Source organism: Sinocyclocheilus grahami, unplaced genomic scaffold (genome assembly GCF_001515645.1).
Source record: "Sinocyclocheilus grahami isolate Dianchi unplaced genomic scaffold, SAMN03320097.WGS_v1.1 scaffold161.1, whole genome shotgun sequence".
Lineage (NCBI taxonomy): Eukaryota > Metazoa > Chordata > Actinopteri > Cypriniformes > Cyprinidae > Sinocyclocheilus > Sinocyclocheilus grahami.
The window spans coordinates 973,541-994,789 of record NW_015505340.1 but is presented as its reverse complement, the minus strand read 5'-3'; the positions used below and the strand labels follow the sequence as shown (position 1 = coordinate 994,789).

The 21,249-nt window shown below is 35.3% G+C and overlaps 1 protein-coding gene across 1 annotated transcript in view; it reads left to right on the top strand.

Annotated features, from left to right (window-relative positions):
* The first annotated feature begins 811 nt into the window (after positions 1-811).
* LOC107592934 (CUE domain-containing protein 1-like) overlaps positions 812-21,249 on the top strand; it is a 28,582-nt gene continuing 8,144 nt past the window's right edge. Inside the window, exons 1-4 of the mRNA XM_016282522.1 lie at positions 812-1,040; positions 16,701-17,326; positions 18,614-18,741; positions 19,166-19,292. Coding sequence (XP_016138008.1) covers positions 17,030-17,326; positions 18,614-18,741; positions 19,166-19,292 — 552 coding nt within the window. The 5' untranslated portion in view covers positions 812-1,040; positions 16,701-17,029. The remainder of the gene's footprint in view (positions 1,041-16,700; positions 17,327-18,613; positions 18,742-19,165; positions 19,293-21,249) is intronic.

Sequence of the window (21,249 nt, the reverse complement as noted above, 5' to 3'; positions counted from 1 at the left end):
TTATATATTATTCTTGATACATATAAATTAAGCAATTATACTAAATGTAAATTATACTAAGAATTGTGTTAGGGGGAAATCTACAATTAAATGCTCTATGTCCTTTGTTGTCTGCAATGTTTTTTAAGAATTATAATGCAGATAATCACTTATTTGTAAATACAGGTTAAGTACAACATTTATACAATTAAGTATACTTATTGTTTGGAAATTATATGCATTTGAACACCTAAATACAATAGAAACGTAAAAATATTTAGAAGACTTGATGCAATATTTACATTTTTAATAAACTGACATTTAACAAAATATTCATATTCATTTTCAAACAGATATTTAGGCAATACATACACAATTTTTTGTAAATAATATTCTTTCATAATATGTACAGGTAATTAACATGTAGATTTAAATGGACCAAAAATGGAAATTCTGTCATCATTTACTCACCCACATGTTGTTCCAACCCTGTATGAGTTTCTTTCTTCTGCTGAACACAAAAGCAGATATTTTGAAGACTGTTCAACAGAAGTAGAAACTTTATACAGGTTTGGAACAACATGAGGGTGAGTAAATTATCCCTTTAAATGAATTACGTAAACCTATTCAGTCACGTAACTTACGTAAAGTTATGTAAACTTATTCAGTCTTATATTATTCATACATTTTTCTTCTTTAGAAATACATAATTATATTCATTTTCTCAACATTTCCCAGCCGCCTTGATGTCTTACGTTGGACTCAGCAGGTGTAATTCCGCTCTCTGTCCACTAGGCGGCTGTGTGGCTCTTTGTTCCCTCACACGCAGATTTTTCCCACCTCTTTGATTCATCCCAACACACAGCTAGTTCCCTTTCTGTGGGATTTCAGGCGCTGCGGCATGAACGCACCGACCGGGACCGAATCTGTGTCGATAGAGGTGATGCACGCCGACGTGTATAGTTTTTAAATGCGCAAATAGTGTTTCTTTTTAAGATAAAAGAGGAAGACGGGACGGATTGGGAACGTGCGCTGTGGCATTCTGCTCCTGTCCACCTAGAGTAAGTAACGTTAGCTGTGTTTATTTTTATTTTTTACACTGAAACATTGAACTCTATTATATTAGCGTTACATCACAGGTATGTAACGTTAGTTACTACACTGATAAAATCGCTGTGTCGATGTTTTATGGTTGTTTTACACGTCTTTGTTTAGAGTTTGGTTGCTGTTGTTAGGAGCGTGTCGTGAACTGCTGCGGCCTCCCGTCTTATTTACACTTAAATGGTATGAGTTTATATATGTGAAAGGTAATTATGCTGTACTCGTGTGAGAATAAAGACTGTGAAGTCCACATCTTGGAACTGAGGAGCGCTGTCCTTCTGCCATTAATCTGGTTGGTTGTGTCTAAAAGCTCGTTCGCTGTCTACCTAGACAGCATTTTTGGGCATCTAGACGCGAGCGAATGGAATTTGTTCTTCAATGGTCTTCATTGGCACGTTCGATAGCTTTGTTGGATTTGTGAATGAATCGTTATTTTAAGTAGGATCTTTTCAGTGAATCGGTTGCGAACCTGTCCGCAAAACTGGTCTGAACGATTCGCTGACGAATCGGTTCCAGCGGATCTCAACTCCGTGTCACTGCGAATCGGACAACAGGCCAAGTCATTGAACCGAACACCATTTCTTGCGGACTTGATCACTTCGTACTGACTGAAAAATGCCCAAACTCGCAAGAATCCCCTCTTTCGGAGATTGAAATACGTTTAATTCTAGTAAAACAAGCGAAATCTTTCATTAGAGATATGTAAATAAATGTTCGCAGTGTTTAAAGCAAACTCGCGGTATATTTAATTTTAAACTTATTTTTATGTTAGCTGAATCATGTCTAAAACGAACGGAATATGGACACACGCATTTACAATAACTTCCTTATTTATAACACAGAATGATAATTTATTTATAATATGAAATAATAATGTTTAATGATATGCCATGCAACATGACAATGAACTGCTGAATCGCTTTGTGAATCAGTTCATTGAAACGAGTTATTCGAAAGAACCGATTCACGGAAATCCGGTTGTCTGGGCTCAATTTGCATAGGCTTCATAGGCCTCTCAGTCTGTGTAGACACATAGTGGTTCAGTGAACACAACATATTTTAATTGCAAATTTTTTAGTCATTACACTTTTGACAGCTTCCTTACAACTTTACACTAAGGAACCAGTTTTAGCCCATTTAATAAAACCCCAGATGTGCTTTCTTGGCTGAGGCTGACATGCTGTTCCAACCACCAAAATAACCATTTTGTTTGAGGCCTTCAGTTTTTCCCCTTAGATTTCAGATCTGACAAACCAGAGGCCCATTCCAGTGTGTGATCACTGCACATCTTCATGTAGTACAAGGCATAGCATTCAAGAAGTTAAAGTAGTATTATTTGTTGTTGTTTTTTTATTGCTTTTGCACAGTTGGAATTTGATTTTTAATCAACCAATCCAGCATATCTTTTCTTATTATTTTCTGAAGTATAGTTTGTGCTTGTGTACCTTGCAAGGAATCCCTACCGTCACATTTTAAGACACAAAACAGATGTGTTTGGCTTGTGAAGCACATTTCTGAGTTCAAAGATCTAGATGTCAGGCTGCCATAATCCTGGTTCTCGCAGTGTTATATATGATGAAGTAGGTGGTGAAGGTCTGTCTGTCGGACAGCTGGTGCCACTCCTCCCCCCTTAACAGAGTCTTGATTTGCATATGGCCACTGACCCTGTTTTTGCCCTTCTTGAGTATGCTGGAGGGGATGATGGACTCATTGTATCCACTTACACACCTCCCATTTTGTATGGCATTATCCCGTTGAAAGCTTTTAAGATGCCTCTTGATCCACCCCAGGACCTCAGGGGTGATGAGCTGGATGTAGATCGACCCCTCCTTATTGGTGATGTCAATGCTCAGGTTGCCTACATGTGTTAAATGGCTACGTTGTATATTAATGAGTTTTTTGTTAGCATGTGAATAGATTGTAGTCAGAGATTTTGGTCAGACTTTTGGGAATGAAGTGCAGGCAGAGCAGCCAGTATTGCTTTGGGGTGTTGCATATATTCAGAGAGATTAATTCCTGAATGCGTTTAGTAGGGATGCTCCGATCTGCCTTTTTCGCCTCCGATACCGATTCCGATACCTAGGGTTCAGTATGGGCCGATACAGATACCGATCCGATACCAGTGAAGTTTTTTTCCCCTCATTTAAATAAATGTAGAATTTATATATCTCTGTGTGTGGAACTGATAATGATTCTTTCACAATCTACTAGATACAGACAATATATATTATTATTCTTATAGAAATAAGAAAAATAAAATAAACAAATATGAAAAAATATAGGCCTATGTATATTTATAATCTATGACAAAAATGTATCATAAACTAGGTTAGTGGATAATTTGGCAGCAAAAGTTAATCTAGAAAAATCAGTGCACAATAATTTTAGAAATCCAAACATTTAGGGAAAAACAGTATTTTGTGGGGAACAAATAAAAGTTTTAAATATGGTAAAATGTTACACATTGCTATTTGTATTATTATAAAATCCATTCATTAAAAACATTCATGAATGTATTTATATATACGTTTATACTATAAAATTATAATACATTTCTTTTAAATGTATAGCATATTTTTTAATAAGGCAACAACATATGATAGATACGATAGGACAAAACAAATACAGTGCAGCACGAACTGTTTTTATACAGTCAACAGTATATTTTATACAGTATATATATATAAAGTTATGCCATTTTACAAACATATAATGTATGTAAAATGGTACAGCTTTTTAAATATTTGAAAGTACACTCTTATCCGATACCCGATATGAATATCGGATCGGCGCATCCCTAGCGTTTAGTCCCAAAAATAGCTCATCGCTGTTTAATGTGTTTAAGCTTCTGTATTTTAAAAATATGACCCGAGGCGTCTTTCTTATTGTAGGAGACATAATACAAACAACTATCATAAACAGATTAGTTTTGATAAACTGTACATACAAATATCAATAAATAAGCATTTTAATGCTTCAAGGATATTGGTGTGTAGTTAGTAAAACTGAGGAAGGACGTTTTAAATCTATACACTGTTTTTTTTATTTTTTTTATAAAAACAATGTTACAGCAAATCGAAATTAAATCAGAACTATACAACGTGCCCAGTGTAGTCTGATTTCTGAACAAATCTTATGTGCCTATTCTTATAAGCAATTTTAAAAGATGAGTCACCAGTTTGAATTAAATGTTGCTGAATCCATCAGAGCAATTAATGAATCAACATCTGATTCACTTTCTGAAATGCAAGTTCTTTTCAGTGATGTCCGTATCGAAAAAATAAAGCAAATTTTTTGCCAGTGTTATTATAGTTTGTATTATTATTAATTGTGCATATAACATTGTGTTGCTTAAAATATTAAATTACTTTTTTTTTTGTGCATATTTTTATACTTCATATTCACATTTTCGATGTAGTAAATAAAACAAAAAAGATTATTGGAGTATATTTTACATGAAAATACTATTTCAGTTAACTACTTTTTTTTTAGTTAACTACAAACTACTTTTATCTTCTTTTAATTTTTAATTTACTAACAATTTCTGCATAAAAATGGGTGTTTCTACACCTTTTTATTTAAATTTACACTGCTATTGAAAAGTTTAGTTTAAATTTTTAAAGAAATCTCTTATGCAGGGCTGCATTTATTTGATTAAAAGTGCAGTAAAACACTAATATTATTACAATTTCAAACTATTTTCTTATTTAATATATTTTCAAATGTAATTTATTCCTGTGATGGCAAAGCTGAATTTTCAGCAGCCATTACTCCAGTCTTCATTGTCACATGATGCTTCAGAAATCATTCTAATATGCTGATTTGATGCTCAAGAAACATTTCTTATTATTATGATAAATGTTGAAAACAGTTGTGCTGCTCAATATTTTTGTGGAAACCACGATACATGTATTTCAAAACATATATAAATAAAGATATAAATCTTTTATAAAATAGATACATTACAAATGTCTTTACTGTCACTTTTAAACAATTTAATGCATCCTTACTTTAAAATCGGACTTGTTTAGACTGAACTTTTATAGACCTGTCACATCTTTGCATTTACAATGTTTATGTATTTGAGTGTATAGTGGAAGTGTAGCTAAAACGTGCTACTGTACTTTCAGAGGCTGTTCCTAGCAAATGTTTTCTGTTTTGGGTGACATGGGGACAGTGGCAGACTTTTGTTCCTTCTGTGGCAGATGGCCCAGAAAAGGTCTGTTAAGATCATCATTATTGTTACTGGGTTTATGGCGTTAAGCCTCAACAGATGCACTCGGAGGGGGTGGGGGCCACACTCTGAAGACCATCCAGCAGCGGGACAGTGGACATGCTGGGGGTGTCATAGTCAAGTCAGCCTTTTTCTTTCCACCTTCCTGTTTCAGAAACCCCAGTTCCCTCATGTTGACTATGGCTTTGGAACCAGGTCAGAGGAAAGGAGGAAGAAAGAAGAAGCCCTTACGCTATTTGGTTCAGTGCCTGCCTGACTGATTCAAGCTCATTCATCTGACCTAGAGTCACAAATGCCAGTGCTTTTCCACCGCAATAGTGTGGATATTAGCTCCACATACAAGCCTTTTCGAGTTGTGCTTCCAGAATGAATGCAGAAACAGCCATGAATCAAACACAAACTGTTTTGAGTGAAAGTGATTTCACCAACGAATGGCTCCGTGGCATCAATCCAGTCAGTGATGCATTCAGATAGACGCACATCCCATTAGAGATAGCAGTGAGCTACTCCCTTTCAACCATGAATTATTATACTTTGCTGACTTCACACTTCCTTCATTCAGAAACACATACGAGCACAATCAGCCAGACGTCACAGATGGCGTAATTGATTGTGCCTCTGTCTAAGGTCGGTTTTGCAATTAGTTTTGCTCTTGTCCGTCTGCCAAGGTGTTAGCTGACTGGCTCACTTGAGAACGCGTGGAGGCTTTCCAGTTTCTCCCCCTGTGGGTCCGTTCTGTTTGTCTGCATGCCAAACAGCCATATTTTTGCTTCTGTCTGCTCCATTTGCCTTTTTTTTTATTTGGAATATAATCACAAGACCTTATATTGTTGTCTATTTGTTAACTTCATTTTTGTCTGTTTATGCCATATTGATTTTGGACCCAACAGAGCAAGTGTCGTCTTTAATCTGTGTTTGACAGTTTGAAGCCGGGTAGCGTCGAAGGAACATAACAGCCTGATATTTGAGCATCCAGATTTAGCATTCTTTTGATCATGGCACACACTGCTTGGAAAAGATCTTCTTTCAACAAACCTATGGTTTTTTTTCCCTTCCTCTCTTCACTCAAGAGTGCTTATCTCACTTCTGTTTTTTTTCCCTGATTTGCTAGCCTGTTTGTTATCTTTTTTTAGCTTGTGCTGATTTTGCCAAATAGTTTCCCATCTAAAAAGTGGTTTAGTCTCTTTGAATGTCTTTGGGTTCCACTGCATTTTTTGAACGATTTTAAACCGTACTCTCCCACTCTTATATTGAGGCACTTTGACGTTATTAGAGCTTTGTTAAATATTGATCACAGCGCACACTTGATGAATCATTACATGAAAGCTTGCATGCCAATAAGGGGTTTTATTCTGCTTTGAAGTCCTTCAGCCTTACAGCGTTTGGCGGTCTGTCAGATTTACCGTTATTAATGCAAATTGACACCTGTTTCTGAAAAAATTGCTTCTTGATAACGCCATGGACAAGGCCTGTGAAAACACAACCTGCGGGCTTTAATTGTCCTTTATCAGCTGTCGAAACAAGTTGAGTGCAACCAGTTCAGTGCTCACAATCAGGCACTGTGACAGGGCCATGGTGCACTAATGTGGGTCAACACCCAAAATGTCTCATTGTTTCCTTGACTTATCATTGCCTTAGAATGTGCATGTTTTATATGTGGGTAATTTCTACTTTGTAAGTAGCATTGAAAATTTTGGCAAATTGTACATATATTTATTTTTTATTAATTATTTTTTCCAATGTTAAATTCTTATATATATATATATATATATATATATATATATATTAATATATAAAATTATTATTTTATTAATTTATTTTTTTTTTAATTTTTTGCTTCTCACTTAATGATTAATTAGTTAGCCGTCTATATCCCTGTTTCTAACTTTAATTATTTACTGACCCACACGGCATCTGCAGAAAGCTCCAGATTTGCCCTTAATTGGAATTAGGGATGCACCGATATGAACATTTTGGCCGATACCGATAACTGATAATTCTTTATTTTTGAAAGCCGATAACCGATATGTTGGCCGATAAATCTATATCCAAATTTTTATATACTTTTTGAGAGCCTGATTACAAAAAAGTTCTCATCATTAAAACCCACATCCCAAACACTTAAACATAAGCAGCCTAGTTTGAACGGTGTATGTTTTAAAAATTATTTTACACTCCCATTACCAAATTTAGTCATAAAAAAGTCTTACAAATAAATAAAATAATGCAAACAAGTCACTGGACATCATTACACGTGTAAAGAATCAAAATGAATGCGCCATAGATCAATAAAACGGAATAGCCTCTGCACGGACAATAATTAAATGATTTTAATTACTAAACCATATTGTTGATGAAAATAATAAGAGAAAAATACAAGTGGTTGTTGTTATTAATAATATATCAATGATTGTGAAAAAGTAACAAATTAATGCCACTGTTTTAAATAGCAGCCGTTGAGCTGCACGTGCTGAAGCTGAAGAGCTGAATGAACAAGGTAAACTGAAGCGTTTTGCTGGCAGCTTATTTAACTCAAGGAAATGCATCCTGAGATTAATATTAATACAACATAAACATAATATTACAACTTATATATGTACAAAATGACGCAGTTATTGCATGCTATAGTCAGAATGTGTGATCCTGTTGTGGATGCGCTCTTCCCATAACAACGCGCTGAAACACGGCAACTAAACCCAAAGAATTCACAACGTTTTATTATAATAATGTTCTCATTAGAATGTTATATACACGACATTCCCAATCATAGTTATTAATGTTGTGCACTGCTGTTTGAGCTGTGTGCGCTGAGCTAAAGATGATCACCGGTAAACTGAAGCGCTCTTTTAACTTAACCAAATGCATTCTATACGAGATGAATCAGATATACATCAAATAAACACAATAATACAACATACAATTGCACAAAAGGCTGCAAACGAACAGCGCGCATCTGAAGTGTCTCTGAAGGAAATAATGCATTATTTATCGGCTTTAAGATATCGGCAACATTTTCTTATCGGGCCGATACCGATAACAGAAAAAATTAGCATTTATCGGCCAATACCGATATGGTGGCCGATATATCGTGCATCCCTAATTGGAATGACCGTTAATCACTAATCTCTACAAATCCCCTGCCTCATGCTCTTTTATCAATTATTTTTTTTGGCTAATTTGATGATTTTCAGCTATACCAATAACATTAGTAATTCATTTTTATTATGAAACTAGGCTGTTTCTAAATATTTTTTAATAACAAATATCAAATAAGGTTTTAAACCATCGTTATATTTAACCATGGTATTGAGGATGATTGTACCTTTTTTACATATCAATACATTTATCATCTTTATTTGCATCCCAACTCAAATTCCATGCTTTTCTGTCGAACTGGCATTATGATTATGCAAAATGCATAATATTATTAGTAGTGCTGTCAATCGATTTAAAAAAAAGTAACTAATTAATCGCATGTTTTTTCTGAAATTAATCGCGATTAATCCCACCTAACATTAAACTTTTTAAATATACTTTAATATTGCAATATTTTCATATTTCAATATTTGCAATATTTAATCTTCAAATTAATGTAGAAACAACATAAAGACAGTATATTTGTTTAATGGCATCTTTTTATTTTATGACTGAAGGCCAGTATCACTGACACCAACACTACTGATGCCTCTATAAAATAATTTTTTTCCTAATATTTAACCATTGACTATAGCCATTCAACATTACAGTATAATTGAGAGCTATCAATTTTAATATGTATTAGACTTTAATAAAAATAACTTCTAATTTAAGTGAACTTTAAACAATCTTCACATAAACCCATTATAACCAATGTCATATTTAGAGTAGTAAATATACAGAAATTGAATAAAGTTATCAAACACTAAATTCTAAATTAAATATAGATGAATCCTTAAAGCTATAAAAGTTATTTTTTTTTTTTTTTGTTCTTTTGTTCTTTGATGAACAGACATCACAGCAGCTGGTGATTAGGTTATTTTGGCTGTTATTTCTTTAAGAGCTGCCGCTGCTGAACATGACACGGATCTGACACGCATCGTATTTTCTCTCAATTCTCTTTACCTTTTCTGACCCACTTCAGGTCTTAAAGTCTCTATTAATGAGCTGATGAGCTGAATCGGGTGTGTTAGATAATGGAGACAGTGTTGGGCTGCTCCAGGACAGTTTTGAAATCCAGTTCAGAGTTCTTAAATGTGACTCATATATAAGTTAACATATAGCCTAATACATGCATGCACAGTTTTAAGGCAGCTTTAATCGCCTTCATGACTTAACTGACCACGACACTGCATGCACGTCGTTTCTTTCGCGCTTTGATATGAAATGATAAAGGCTACAGCATGCGCCGGCGCCTTTGTCCGTGCAATTGAAGAGTGCGCGCCGAGTAGCCTACAGTACCGTTTCCGCGCTCGTTTGACTCGCGCCTGGCGCTGAGGTGAAGTGGAGTGTGCGTCTGAAACATCTCCTGTTTGATGTGCTCGTAAAGACGGTCTGAGACTAAATTAGCAAGAAAAAATAGACGGAAGCAGCAGTTGTGAGTGGGGTGGCCAATACAAGCCCCGCTCCTGCGTTAACTGCGTTAAATATGTTTAACGCATTAAACTGAAAAAAATAATCGCCTGTGCTAACGCGCTAATTTTGACAGCACTAATTATTAGTAAATGCACTTATTTGTGAAATGCAGTAATAGTTTTTTTTTGTTTTTAGTTTCTGCTCTAAGATTAGTTAAAAAAAATTATCCTCTCATATATTAGTCTGGGTGCCTGTACTATGTATAAATCCATTCCACTGAATTGTGCAGATGTTCTCCAAAAACAAAACAAAAATCAGTTTAAAATTCTGATGTTCACAGTTTGTACACTTGATATCACCCCTCCCCCTTACGGGTAGTTGCATGTTCCCAGGGGCAGGGTTTATGTAAACATTGGGGTTAGTGATGCCACAAACCCGGGAAGAAGCTTGTTGTAGTCCCTACCAGCCTTTTTTTGTAGTCTTTAAACAGTGATTACTTTAAAAGAAAAGATCTCCCTTTGCTTTGAACTTTGAGCTTCGTAACTTTGCAGATGTTGTTTATGCTCTAACAGCAACGTTACACACTAACTAAAGTGGGGAAAAAAAAGTGAAATCATAATCAACCACCCCTTTAACTAAGTAGTAGAGTTACACTCGCGGGGCACTGCACTTTGCAATCACAAAAGTACATTATTTGCCTATGCTTTAAAGCCTTGCCAGTTCAAAATTTCATTCGCATGCTGTTCTGAAATTCGCTTTTTCTGAGCGCATGCACCTGAAGCATGTGCGCACTAAAAAGCCTGTCAAACAGCACCTGATTACTGGACTAAGTGTCTGATTGCGCTAATACTGTCAAAAACACACAAGGTTTACATATAAACACAGTTGGTTATGTCTAAAGTGAAAGTAAAAAGTGAGAGAAAAACAGATGCATGCCTGTATATTAGATGCGTGCAGGTCTTAAAGGGACAGCAAACTAATCTAATCAAATCTAAACACGCTGCTGCTTGTCATTAAAGGGATAGTGCACCCAAAAATTACAATTCTGCCATTATTTACTCACTCTCAATGTTGTCCCAAACCTGTATACATTTCTTCCTTGTGCTGAACACAAAAGAAGATATTTTGAAGAATGTGGATAACCAAAAAGCTCCATTGACTTTGATGGTAGGAAAAAATATGCTATGGATGTCACTGGGGACCAGCAACTTTTTGATACATCTTCCTTTGTTTTCAGCACAAGAAAGAACTTAATACAGGTTTGTGACAACATGAGAGTGAGTAAATAATGACAGAATTTTTATTTTTGGGTGAACTATCCCTTTAATGTTAATAAAACAACAAACACAAAGAGAAAAATCACTCGCTGCTCTTGACTGAAGAACTTGAATACCGTTGCTTTAATAAGAATCAATCTATAATTGATATAAGTGTATACAGTGTTTTATTTTTATATTTGTTCATTCAATTTCTTAAATGCTACTGCTAAATACACGTACTGTACTGTCCCTGAAAAATAATAATGACAATGATTTTTATCTTTGTTCACTTTGGCCTAAATATCTGCCATTCTTTTTTACTTTATATTTTGTTATATATATATTTTAAAATGGGGAAATTAGTTTGGCTGTACTGCTCCGACAACTTGCAAAATAGTAAAACCAACATGAAAAAGAATCGTGATAGAATCGTGATTTCCCTGAAGTAAAAAAGTGATAGGATATTTTTGCCATATCACCCACCCCTATTCAGAGCAGGTGATGCTGTTCATGCTTTTCTAAATGGAGTTTTTAAAGCACTGCATCATCTGGATGTCCAGCTTGCAGGCAGGATGTGATGCGTTTCTTTTCCCATAATTCACATCATGTGTTGGATCTGGAAACCTTCTGCATGTGAGTTATTGACTAACGTGGATGAGTTTGTTTGGTCCAAGAGTTCATGTCTGCTGCGGACGGTTGGCAGTTCTTATTCTGTGTCACAGCATCCATACTAGCTTTCTTGTCAGATCCAGTTCCATTAATCTATCAGATTATAATTAGGGCTTGCTTCTTGTTATAATGAATTTGTGATGTATTCAGTATTAGATTGAACATGAAAAATCAAGGAACATGATAAATAACATCTTTGCTTTAAACTTCAGTATGAAAAATGCCAGTATATTTTTGAAGTTTAACTAATTTCCTTGAAGCCGTTTGAACTCTTTATTTCTTTGAATCTGAAACTGTTTTCATAATGGCAATTTACATGCTTTAAATGTTTTAGTACAAAAAGTATGTACTTAGCTGTTGCTTTTTTAATGTGTTATATTGGTGCAGATAAGAAAAAATCATTAAATATTGTTCTTATGTTCACTTATTTCTGTTGTTTATTTGAACATTAAATTTACTTGGCAGCCTGTTTGTTTAAAATGATGATATATTGTTTAAAAAACAATATATAGTGTGTATGTACTACTATTCAAAAGTTACTTTGGGGTCAGTAGATTGATTTATTTTTTTTATGTTTTGAAAGAAATTAATACTTTTATGGTTGGAATAAATTGATAAAAAGTGACAGTAAATATAGTTTGAATTAGGGATGTGCAACAGTGATCGAGTACTCGACCGTGACAGCGATGATCGATCATGTAAAAGATGATCGAATTTTTTTATTTTTTTTTTCCCTGATTGGTTATAGCAGCACTTTTGGGCGGCGCCCTGAGCTCTGATTGGTTAGAGCAACAGTGATCGAGTACTCGACCGTGACAGCGATGATCGATCATGTAAACGATGATCGAATTTTTTTATTTATTTTTTTCCCTGATTGGTTATAGCAGCACTTTGGGCGGCGCCCTGAGCTCTGATTGGTTAGCTTGCCACAGGATGCATCAAAAGAAGAGAGAGAATCATGGCCTCAAAGTCACGTAGTGATGTCTGGCTTCACTTTGAGAAGACCGATGAAAATGCAGTTCAGTGCAAGCTGTGCAGCGCCATGCTGTCACACAAATCTACAACAAGTACAATGCGCTATCATCTAACATTTGTACATAAAATGTCTAGCGATAACAGAGCGGCAACTCAGATGAGCATTGCATGATTTGCCGTTAGACCAAAATGCAAACATATAGCACAAATCTGCCATACATTTATAATGAGAACTTTATAGAAATCTATAGTAAATTCTGTCCTTGCCCATCTTTCAGTGCGCTGTCATGAAAACGCCTCACGGCGGGAGCTCGCTCTCTCTCTCTCTCTCTCTCTCTCTCTCTCTCTTACTTTCTCTGTCTAGCGCATAACTTGGCATCCTATTGTGCAGATACAAATTGTAATGTTACGTCTGCTATGTATCTAAGTTATCTGATTTATCATAGGATGTGTCATAGAATGAGCTTCAGTTTATTGGCATAAAGTCACTCTTCACCTCAGGCAGCTATTCCTTTTTAGATGCTTCTTTATTAATAACATTGCTTCATCATAATCGTAATCTAACATGTCCTAATCATGTGTTCATGTTTTCATAGACAGGTTTTCATGTCATATTTTTATTTTTAACATTCATTTTCATAACAATCTTCAGATTTTTTCATTATATCCATTACGGCCATGCCCCGCCCCCCTGCACAAGCCCCGCCCCCGATTACTCGATTAATCGTTTTTGAAACCTATCGATGATCGAAATGAGAAATTTCCCAAAATGCCCATCCCTAGTTTGAATGTTACAAAATATTTATATTTTAAATAAATACTGTTCTTTTCATCAAAAAAATTAAATAAAAAAGTAAAGCAACACTACTGTTTTCAGCATCGATAATGAAAAAGTGCATTTCTGGAATTATTATTCTTTTTTTGTATATAACCAATGTTCCATTCAGCTATATGACAGCTGTTAAAGCATGTTATAGATTGGACTGTGGTCAAAGGACTTTCCTAGATGTTTTGTAGGTTATATATTACCTAGTAAGAATAAGCAGCCAAACTGCCCAAAGTCCCACTACCTTTGATTGTTTTTAAAACATCCCACTAATCATAATTCCTAAGCAGGTAACAGAACAGATTTATGAAGCACATTTTGCATGAATAGTTTACATCTGCTCAGTTTTTGTTTTGTTTTTTTGTCATTACATTGGCAGTGGAGGCAATGAGTTGGTTTTCCGGAGGAGTAAAATCGAGATCTGGCTCCCATTATAGAAGGTTCTCGGATACAGATCATAGTCATGTGAAAAATAGCTCTGTGGAATGTGCGGCCTTGGCTTTGGGCAGTCTGTGCCAACTCTGAGCGTACTTATATGTGCACTGCAACTCATCTCTGCTGTGTTCATCTTCAGTTCAAAGCTCTTTGATATGGGGTGTTAGTGATGGGTCAGACGGGTACTTCACAATAGGAAGTGAGAGTCTCAAGCAGGAAGGGTAAGTGGAAAGTGGCATGTTGATGATAAGCTCATCTATATATTGACTACAGCTTTGTATTTTGTGTGCATCAAACTCCAGATGTTTACTTCCTTGCATTCATTGTGAACAAAATAGTTTACTAGATTATCTTTTAACACTTCTGATTTATTGACATTTCATATTACATTATAGAATATTGTCTTTGCACTAAACCTGCTACAAGTTTCTGAGACTTCTAAAGGCTGTTATGGAGCATCCTGTTCCCCCATTTCCTGTCTCCAGGGATCCCGGATGGGAGTTTAAATAATACTGAAAAAATTCCATACTGAAATACTCCACCAGACACCGAGCAGCTTTGCACTAAATATAGTATTGCTTTTGAGGAGGAACTATTTACAGGCTGAGGGTTTTATAGACCATGAAATGCATCTAAAAGGGACTTTTTATTATTATTAATAATACTATTAAATTATTGTAATTGCAGTGTAAACTCACTGTTTTTAAATACACTACAGTTTTAAAGTTTGGGGTTGGTAAGATTTTTTAAATTATTTTGGAAGAAGTCTCTTATGCTCACCAAGGCTGCATTAAAAAACTGTTTTCTATTTTATTTATATTTAAAAATGTAATTTATTCCTGTGATGCAATACAGAATTTTCAGTCAGTCTTCAGTGTCACATGATCCTTCAGAAATCATTCTAATATGCTGATTTGGTGCTCAAGAAACATTTTGTGAAAACCATGATGCATTTTTTTTCAGAATTATCTGATAAATAGACATTTACAAAAAAAACTGCATTTATTTACATTTACATTTATTCATTTGGCAGACGCTTTTATCCAAAGCGACTTACTGTTACAGAATACAACAAGCGATTTATCATAAGATGACAATAAACACAAGAAGTGTCCGTTATACAAGGTTTCAGTCATTGTTCAAAGTAAAAAGATAGGACAATAAGAGAACAGAAAACGTGAAGGCATAGAATCTTTTTATTATTATTATTATGAGGCAGTTAGATGCTCACGGAAGAGTTTTCAGTTGTTTCTTGAAGATTGTGAATATAGAATCATTTTTTGTAGCAATGTCTTAACTGTCACTTTTGATCAATTTAATGCATGCTTGCTGAATAAAAGTATTAATTTATAAAAATAAAAAAAATACTGGCACCAAACTTTTGAACAGTAGCAAATGCAAGAAAGAAAATAACAATCATAATTCAGTATGCAAATAGTATGATGACATCATCACTGTTGGTTACATTTTAAATGCTGTTGCTGGTAAACATTTAAAAAATGAAAGTCAAAAGGAGATTTTTTGACTTTTTTTATTCTTTTATAAAGAAAGCTTATGAAATTTATAATCAGAAAAATGTTTGTATGTTCAGCAGTTCAGGCAGATTATTTTAGAAGTCAAATTTTAGGTAAACCCTGAATTAGCATGTTTTAAGTAATATCAACACAGCATTGCCTGAAAGCACTATAATAAACTTAAACATATCCTAGACCAAGGATTTTCCAGAAATCACAGTTCTCCTCAGCTTATTTTTCTGAGTTGTCATTACTCCCAGCCAAATAGGTCATGCTCTTAGAAAGCCACTCTTGTTTCGGTGACCTTTCTTGTTGTGCGTCGTCAAGGCATCACAGCGTCTAACCCGAATGACTAAGTAGATGCAAAATAGGAGCTTGGTTCAGTAGGGAACTAAAACAATACCTTTTGAACACAATACTCAAGCCACTGAAATTGTCCACGAGAATAATTTTTCCTCAAGCATTAAACAGTGCATCCCTGCAGGCGTGCATACACTTTCATATCAGTGCACGGCGAAGCATCCTGTTTACATCACAAAATGTCTCCATGCCAACGAGAGGTTGGTGAGGGGTGCTGGGTCCTGGGTCCTGGCAGTGCCATGTGGGCTTGGGTCGGGCTCGGCTGTGTGCATTGTTTCACCGAAGCAGGGATTTCTCTGCCCTGTACTGAGAGGGGAGAGAAAGGGAGGGTGGAAATGGGGCAACTAATGAGGCAGCCATATGAGATCCCAGAACATCACAGCAAAGTTGCAGCCATGCTCTGCAGACTTACACATTTTTAAGCATTCCTGTTTCGCATCATAACTGAAAGCAGATATATGGAAAACTTTGAACCACTAGATGTGAAGAAGACTGAGGCCTGAGGATGGTCAAGCATTACGTAGTCCAAAAAAGGTAAATTAATGCATTTGCATTTTAAAATAAGATTTGCTATTTGACAATAATTGATGTTTCTTTTAAAAAAATATATATTTTAAACCTTGAAATAAAAGTTTTTGGATGATTAAAAATGTTTTATCATTATTTATGAAATTATTTTATACATTTATACATTTTATATCATTTTTAAACAAACGTATTAAATTTAATAAATAAATATAAACTCTCTATCTATCTATCTGTGTGTGTGTATGTGTGTGCTGTGTATTTGTTTTCAGTTTGAGCAGAGCTAATGGGGAGATCGCACAGTCGGACACAAAGCTAGAGCGCTCAAGACCAGACCGTCTACTTCCCTCGTGTCGGCGACTCCGTACTGTCGTGTTGGATGCCGCTTAACAAGCAGAAGAAGAGAAAGAAAGGATTTCTCTCGCTCCAGTGGACTAGATTGGATTCGGAATGATGAAAAAGTGAACTTTAATAGTTCCAGAAATCAAAGAAACAAGTGAGGCGGACAGATATATTTTGTGGGAGACTTCAGGCAAAAGTAGGTGCCAACGTTTCCTGCGTGGCATCGTTGGTCAGGTAAGAAAACGGGTCTACCTGTAGGATGACCAGCCTTTTCCGACGCAGCAGCAGTAATGGAGGGTCTCGGGATGGTGGGGGCTCGGCTACAGGTGAGCTCAACAACTCCAGGCCCAACCGGCAAGTTCGACGGCTGGAGTTCAATCAGGCCATGGAGGACTTTAAAACCATGTTCCCTAGCATGGACTATGAGGTGATTGAGTGCGTACTGCGCTCCAATAATGGGGCTGTGGATGCCACCATCGACCAACTCCTGCAGATGAGCATTGACGGACAAGGCTCAGATGACAGTTCGGATTCAGACGACAGCATCCCACCAGAGGTCAGTGTCTTTTAAAGTACTTGTTGTAACACTTATTGCACATATTATCGCATTTTTTCAGTGGAAGACAAAAAGTGACATTTTAATATACAGTATCTCACAGAAGTGAGTACACCCCTCACATTATTGTAAATATTTTATTATATATTTTCATGTGACAATACTGACCTCTATATTAGTGTTTATTATATAAGTTTTCTTTAGTCATACCGTAGGTTTTGCATCAGAAACAGACTGAAATTGAAGCTAAGTTTTGTTGCATTCATTCACACCTTATTTTAAGTCGGGTGTAGTAATCAATATGTTTTTCACCCACAATCCTCTTACACCTGACTGCTCTGATAAAAAAGTGTGTCAGTACTGGGCCCCGAGATAGTTCTGAGAAACATTACAATCTGTCTGTGTCTCCATAACCATCTGCTTCATGGCCCAGTGGAGATGCTCTGCCATTAGACTTTGATGTGATCCTAAGTGAAGCATAAACTGCAGTGCATTTTGTTTATACGTTCTGCCATGATTCTCTGCTTTTAAGTTCATTCCCCATTGGTGTATTTTTTTCTCTTGCATTATTTATAATATTATGTTTAGATGGGGATGTTGAAAACAGTATATACTGTACTGCATATGCTATTAGTATGAAAATCACAGCAAACATTGCCCAAAAATACAATTTAAAAAAAATGATAGCTGATACTGATGTCTAATATATAACCAACATTTAATTTAATTTTTTATTTAATATTCTGTTTAATGTAATGTAATTTTTATTCAAATATTAACCAATTGTATGAAAATCTCAGCAAATATTAACCAATACAAAAAGAAAAAGTACAATTATTATTATTTTATTTACAATTAAACAATTATAATTTTTTTAATATTTTAAATATTTATATGAAAATCAGAGCAAACATTGATCTGAGATACAATAAAAATAAAGAAGAAATAGTATTCATTACATCGTGTACAGAAGATAAATTAGAATTGTTAATTGTCATGGTACCAGAATTTCACTAGCTAATGCTAATAGCAGTAATTTGATTTAATTTAATTATGAACAAATTAAATTAAAGCGATTAACAAAGATTAGTCTAGTTTTATTTAATTGTCAACTTACCAAAGAACCAATGTTTTTTTACATTCCTTCTACCATTAACGGTTTTATCAGCTGGCCACTATTAAATATGTGAATGGATCTGTGCAATAGAAATATAATTTGGCCTTTTTTCGCGCTAAAAGTTTCATGTTGCTGCTACTTGCATTTGTTTTCTCTTGTGCTTTTACCAGATTCTTGAGCGGACCCTCGAGCCAGACAGCTCAGACGAAGAGCCGCCCCCTGTCTACTCGCCACCAACATATGACATGCACATATATGACAGGAAATACCCGGATGCTCCTCCTGTTCCTCCACCCAGGTTATAAAAAGCACTTTGATGTTCTTGACTTATCTTTCGTTCCATTTACCACAAAAAAAATGAGTTTGAGAGCAGTTTTAAATGAATTACTGAAACATTAGTTTAATTACATGAAACATGTAATAGGGTCATCATGGGTCTCAAGATCCTTATTCATTTTAGTAACATTCTCTAAATGATGACCCCTGGTGTTCATTAACCTAACTGCAATTCTTGGTGATCCTTGTGTATGTGGTTTAATATGCAATGTGCATGTAATTCCATTTATAGTACGGATAATAATACCCATGAATTCACAAACATTAAAAAGGTTAGACACATCTGTAAATGAATTGTGTAATCTGAAATTTAATCTGTAATTGTATTATAACTCTGATGTGAGTACTGAGAGTTGTCAGTGTCACTGGGCTCTGTTATCTTTCAGATTTGAGGCCCAACCTCCTCCTGAACACAGACAAGTGCAAGGTTACAAAAACTGGAACCCACCGTTACTTGGCAATCTGCCTGATGACTTCCTGCGAATCTTGCCCCAACAGTTGGACAGTGTACAGGTGAGCATTTATCATGTATTGCAGAAATGGCTAAATTCAGTAAGATTGCTATTTTTCATTTATTTAATTAATTTTTAGATATTAAGAAACATTTTGAGAAATTATTAGAAATTAATACTTTTATTCAGCAAGGATTCATTAAATTGATTAAAAGTGACCACAGAAATATTTACAGTGTAACAGAATATTTCTATTTCAAATTAATTGTTATTTTGAACTGTCTGTTAATCAGAGAGTTCAATCCTGAAAAAAAAATTATCACACTTTCCAAAAAATAGTAAGCGGCAACTTTTTTCAACATAATAGTAAGTGATTTCTGAAGAATCATGTGACACTGACGACTGGAGTAAAATTCAACTTTGTCATCAAAGGAATAAATTACAGTTTAAAATACTTTAAAATAGAAAGCAGTTCTTTAAAATGGTAATAATATTTAACAATATTACTGGTCTTACTGTATTTTGATTGAAGAAATTAAACCTTGGTGAGCATAAGAGACTTTTTTCAAAAATGTAAAAAAAAATCTTACTGACCCCAAACTTTTGAACAGTGGTGTGTTTCAGTCTTATCTAGAGTATCACAACATCTTTACACAATGCTCAAGGGTCTGTACTTTATCTATCTCAAACTCTTGAGTCCACATGGCCTCTGGGCTTGATGTCAATAACTAGTTCAATCTTGAATTTTGGCCTTGATTTTGCTCCAGGTCTTTTTTTCTTTTTCAATGATATTAAAGAACCATTAATAGTTCAATGAGTTCCAGGAGTTTGATCGTTAAAACAAACTTATGCAATACTGAAGTGCAGCAGGGAGGCCATTGTGCAGTTGCTTTTAAGCTCTTATGCCATATCATGCTTTCTGAATGGCTAATTGAACTATAATGGCATCCTTGTTCTATTGTACATATACTAGGGGTGCTCCGATTGATCGGCTACTGATCGCTATCGGCTGATAATCGTTTTGGGAAGTTTGATCGGCGGCTTCTATAAAGGCTGATCTCATAAACCGATCTCAAGCTGACGACATGCCTGCCGTGAAAGGTTTGGCATGACGTGCAGTGGCCGCATCTCAATCTCTGTCTGGCGAGGGTAAAATAATTATAATGCTTGAGGTACAATTCATATTTCTTCAGTAAATAACTTACAAAGTCATTTAAAAGCTTTCTGTGAGATGTAATTTCACAAGCAGCATGAGTGAATTACCGCACGCTCTCTCTTTCCCTATCAAAATCCCTATCCCAAATGCAATTGGCTTCAAATCACCACATTGCATCTGCACTATAAGGGAGCTGCACACTACACAGTTGACACAGGAAATGTCACTTGCACAATGAAGGCAGTGTCGCATCCAGGGCTGGACTGGGACAAAAAAATCGGCCCTGGCATTTTTTGGTCCAGGCGGCCCACCACCACTTAGAGATATATATGTATACCAGTCAAAAGTTTTTGAACAGTAAGATTTTTTATGTTTTTTAAAGAATTCTCTCCAAGCCTGCATTTATTTGATCCAAAATACAGCAAAAGCAGTAATATTGTGAAATATTAAATATTACTATTTAAAATAACTCTTTTCTATTTGAATATATTCTAAAATGTAATTTATTCCTGTGATTTCAAAGCTGAATTTTTAGCATCATTACTCCAGTCACATGATCCTTCAGAAATCATTCTAATATTCTGATTTGCTGCTCAAAAAACATTAATTATTATTATTATTATTATGTTGAAAACAGCTGAATTTTCATTTTACAGGTATCTTTGATTAATAGAAAGTTCAGAAGAACAGCATTTATCTGAAATATAATTTTTTTTGCAAGATTATAAATGTGCCGGCCGCGCCGTTCTCAACCCCGCTGCCTCTGCTCACTCTAGCCGCGGCTTCCACTCATGCTAGGCCGCCATGTTTTCCGTTGTGAAAGCGAAACTACTTTGTTTGGTCTTCCAAAAGAGGACACGAC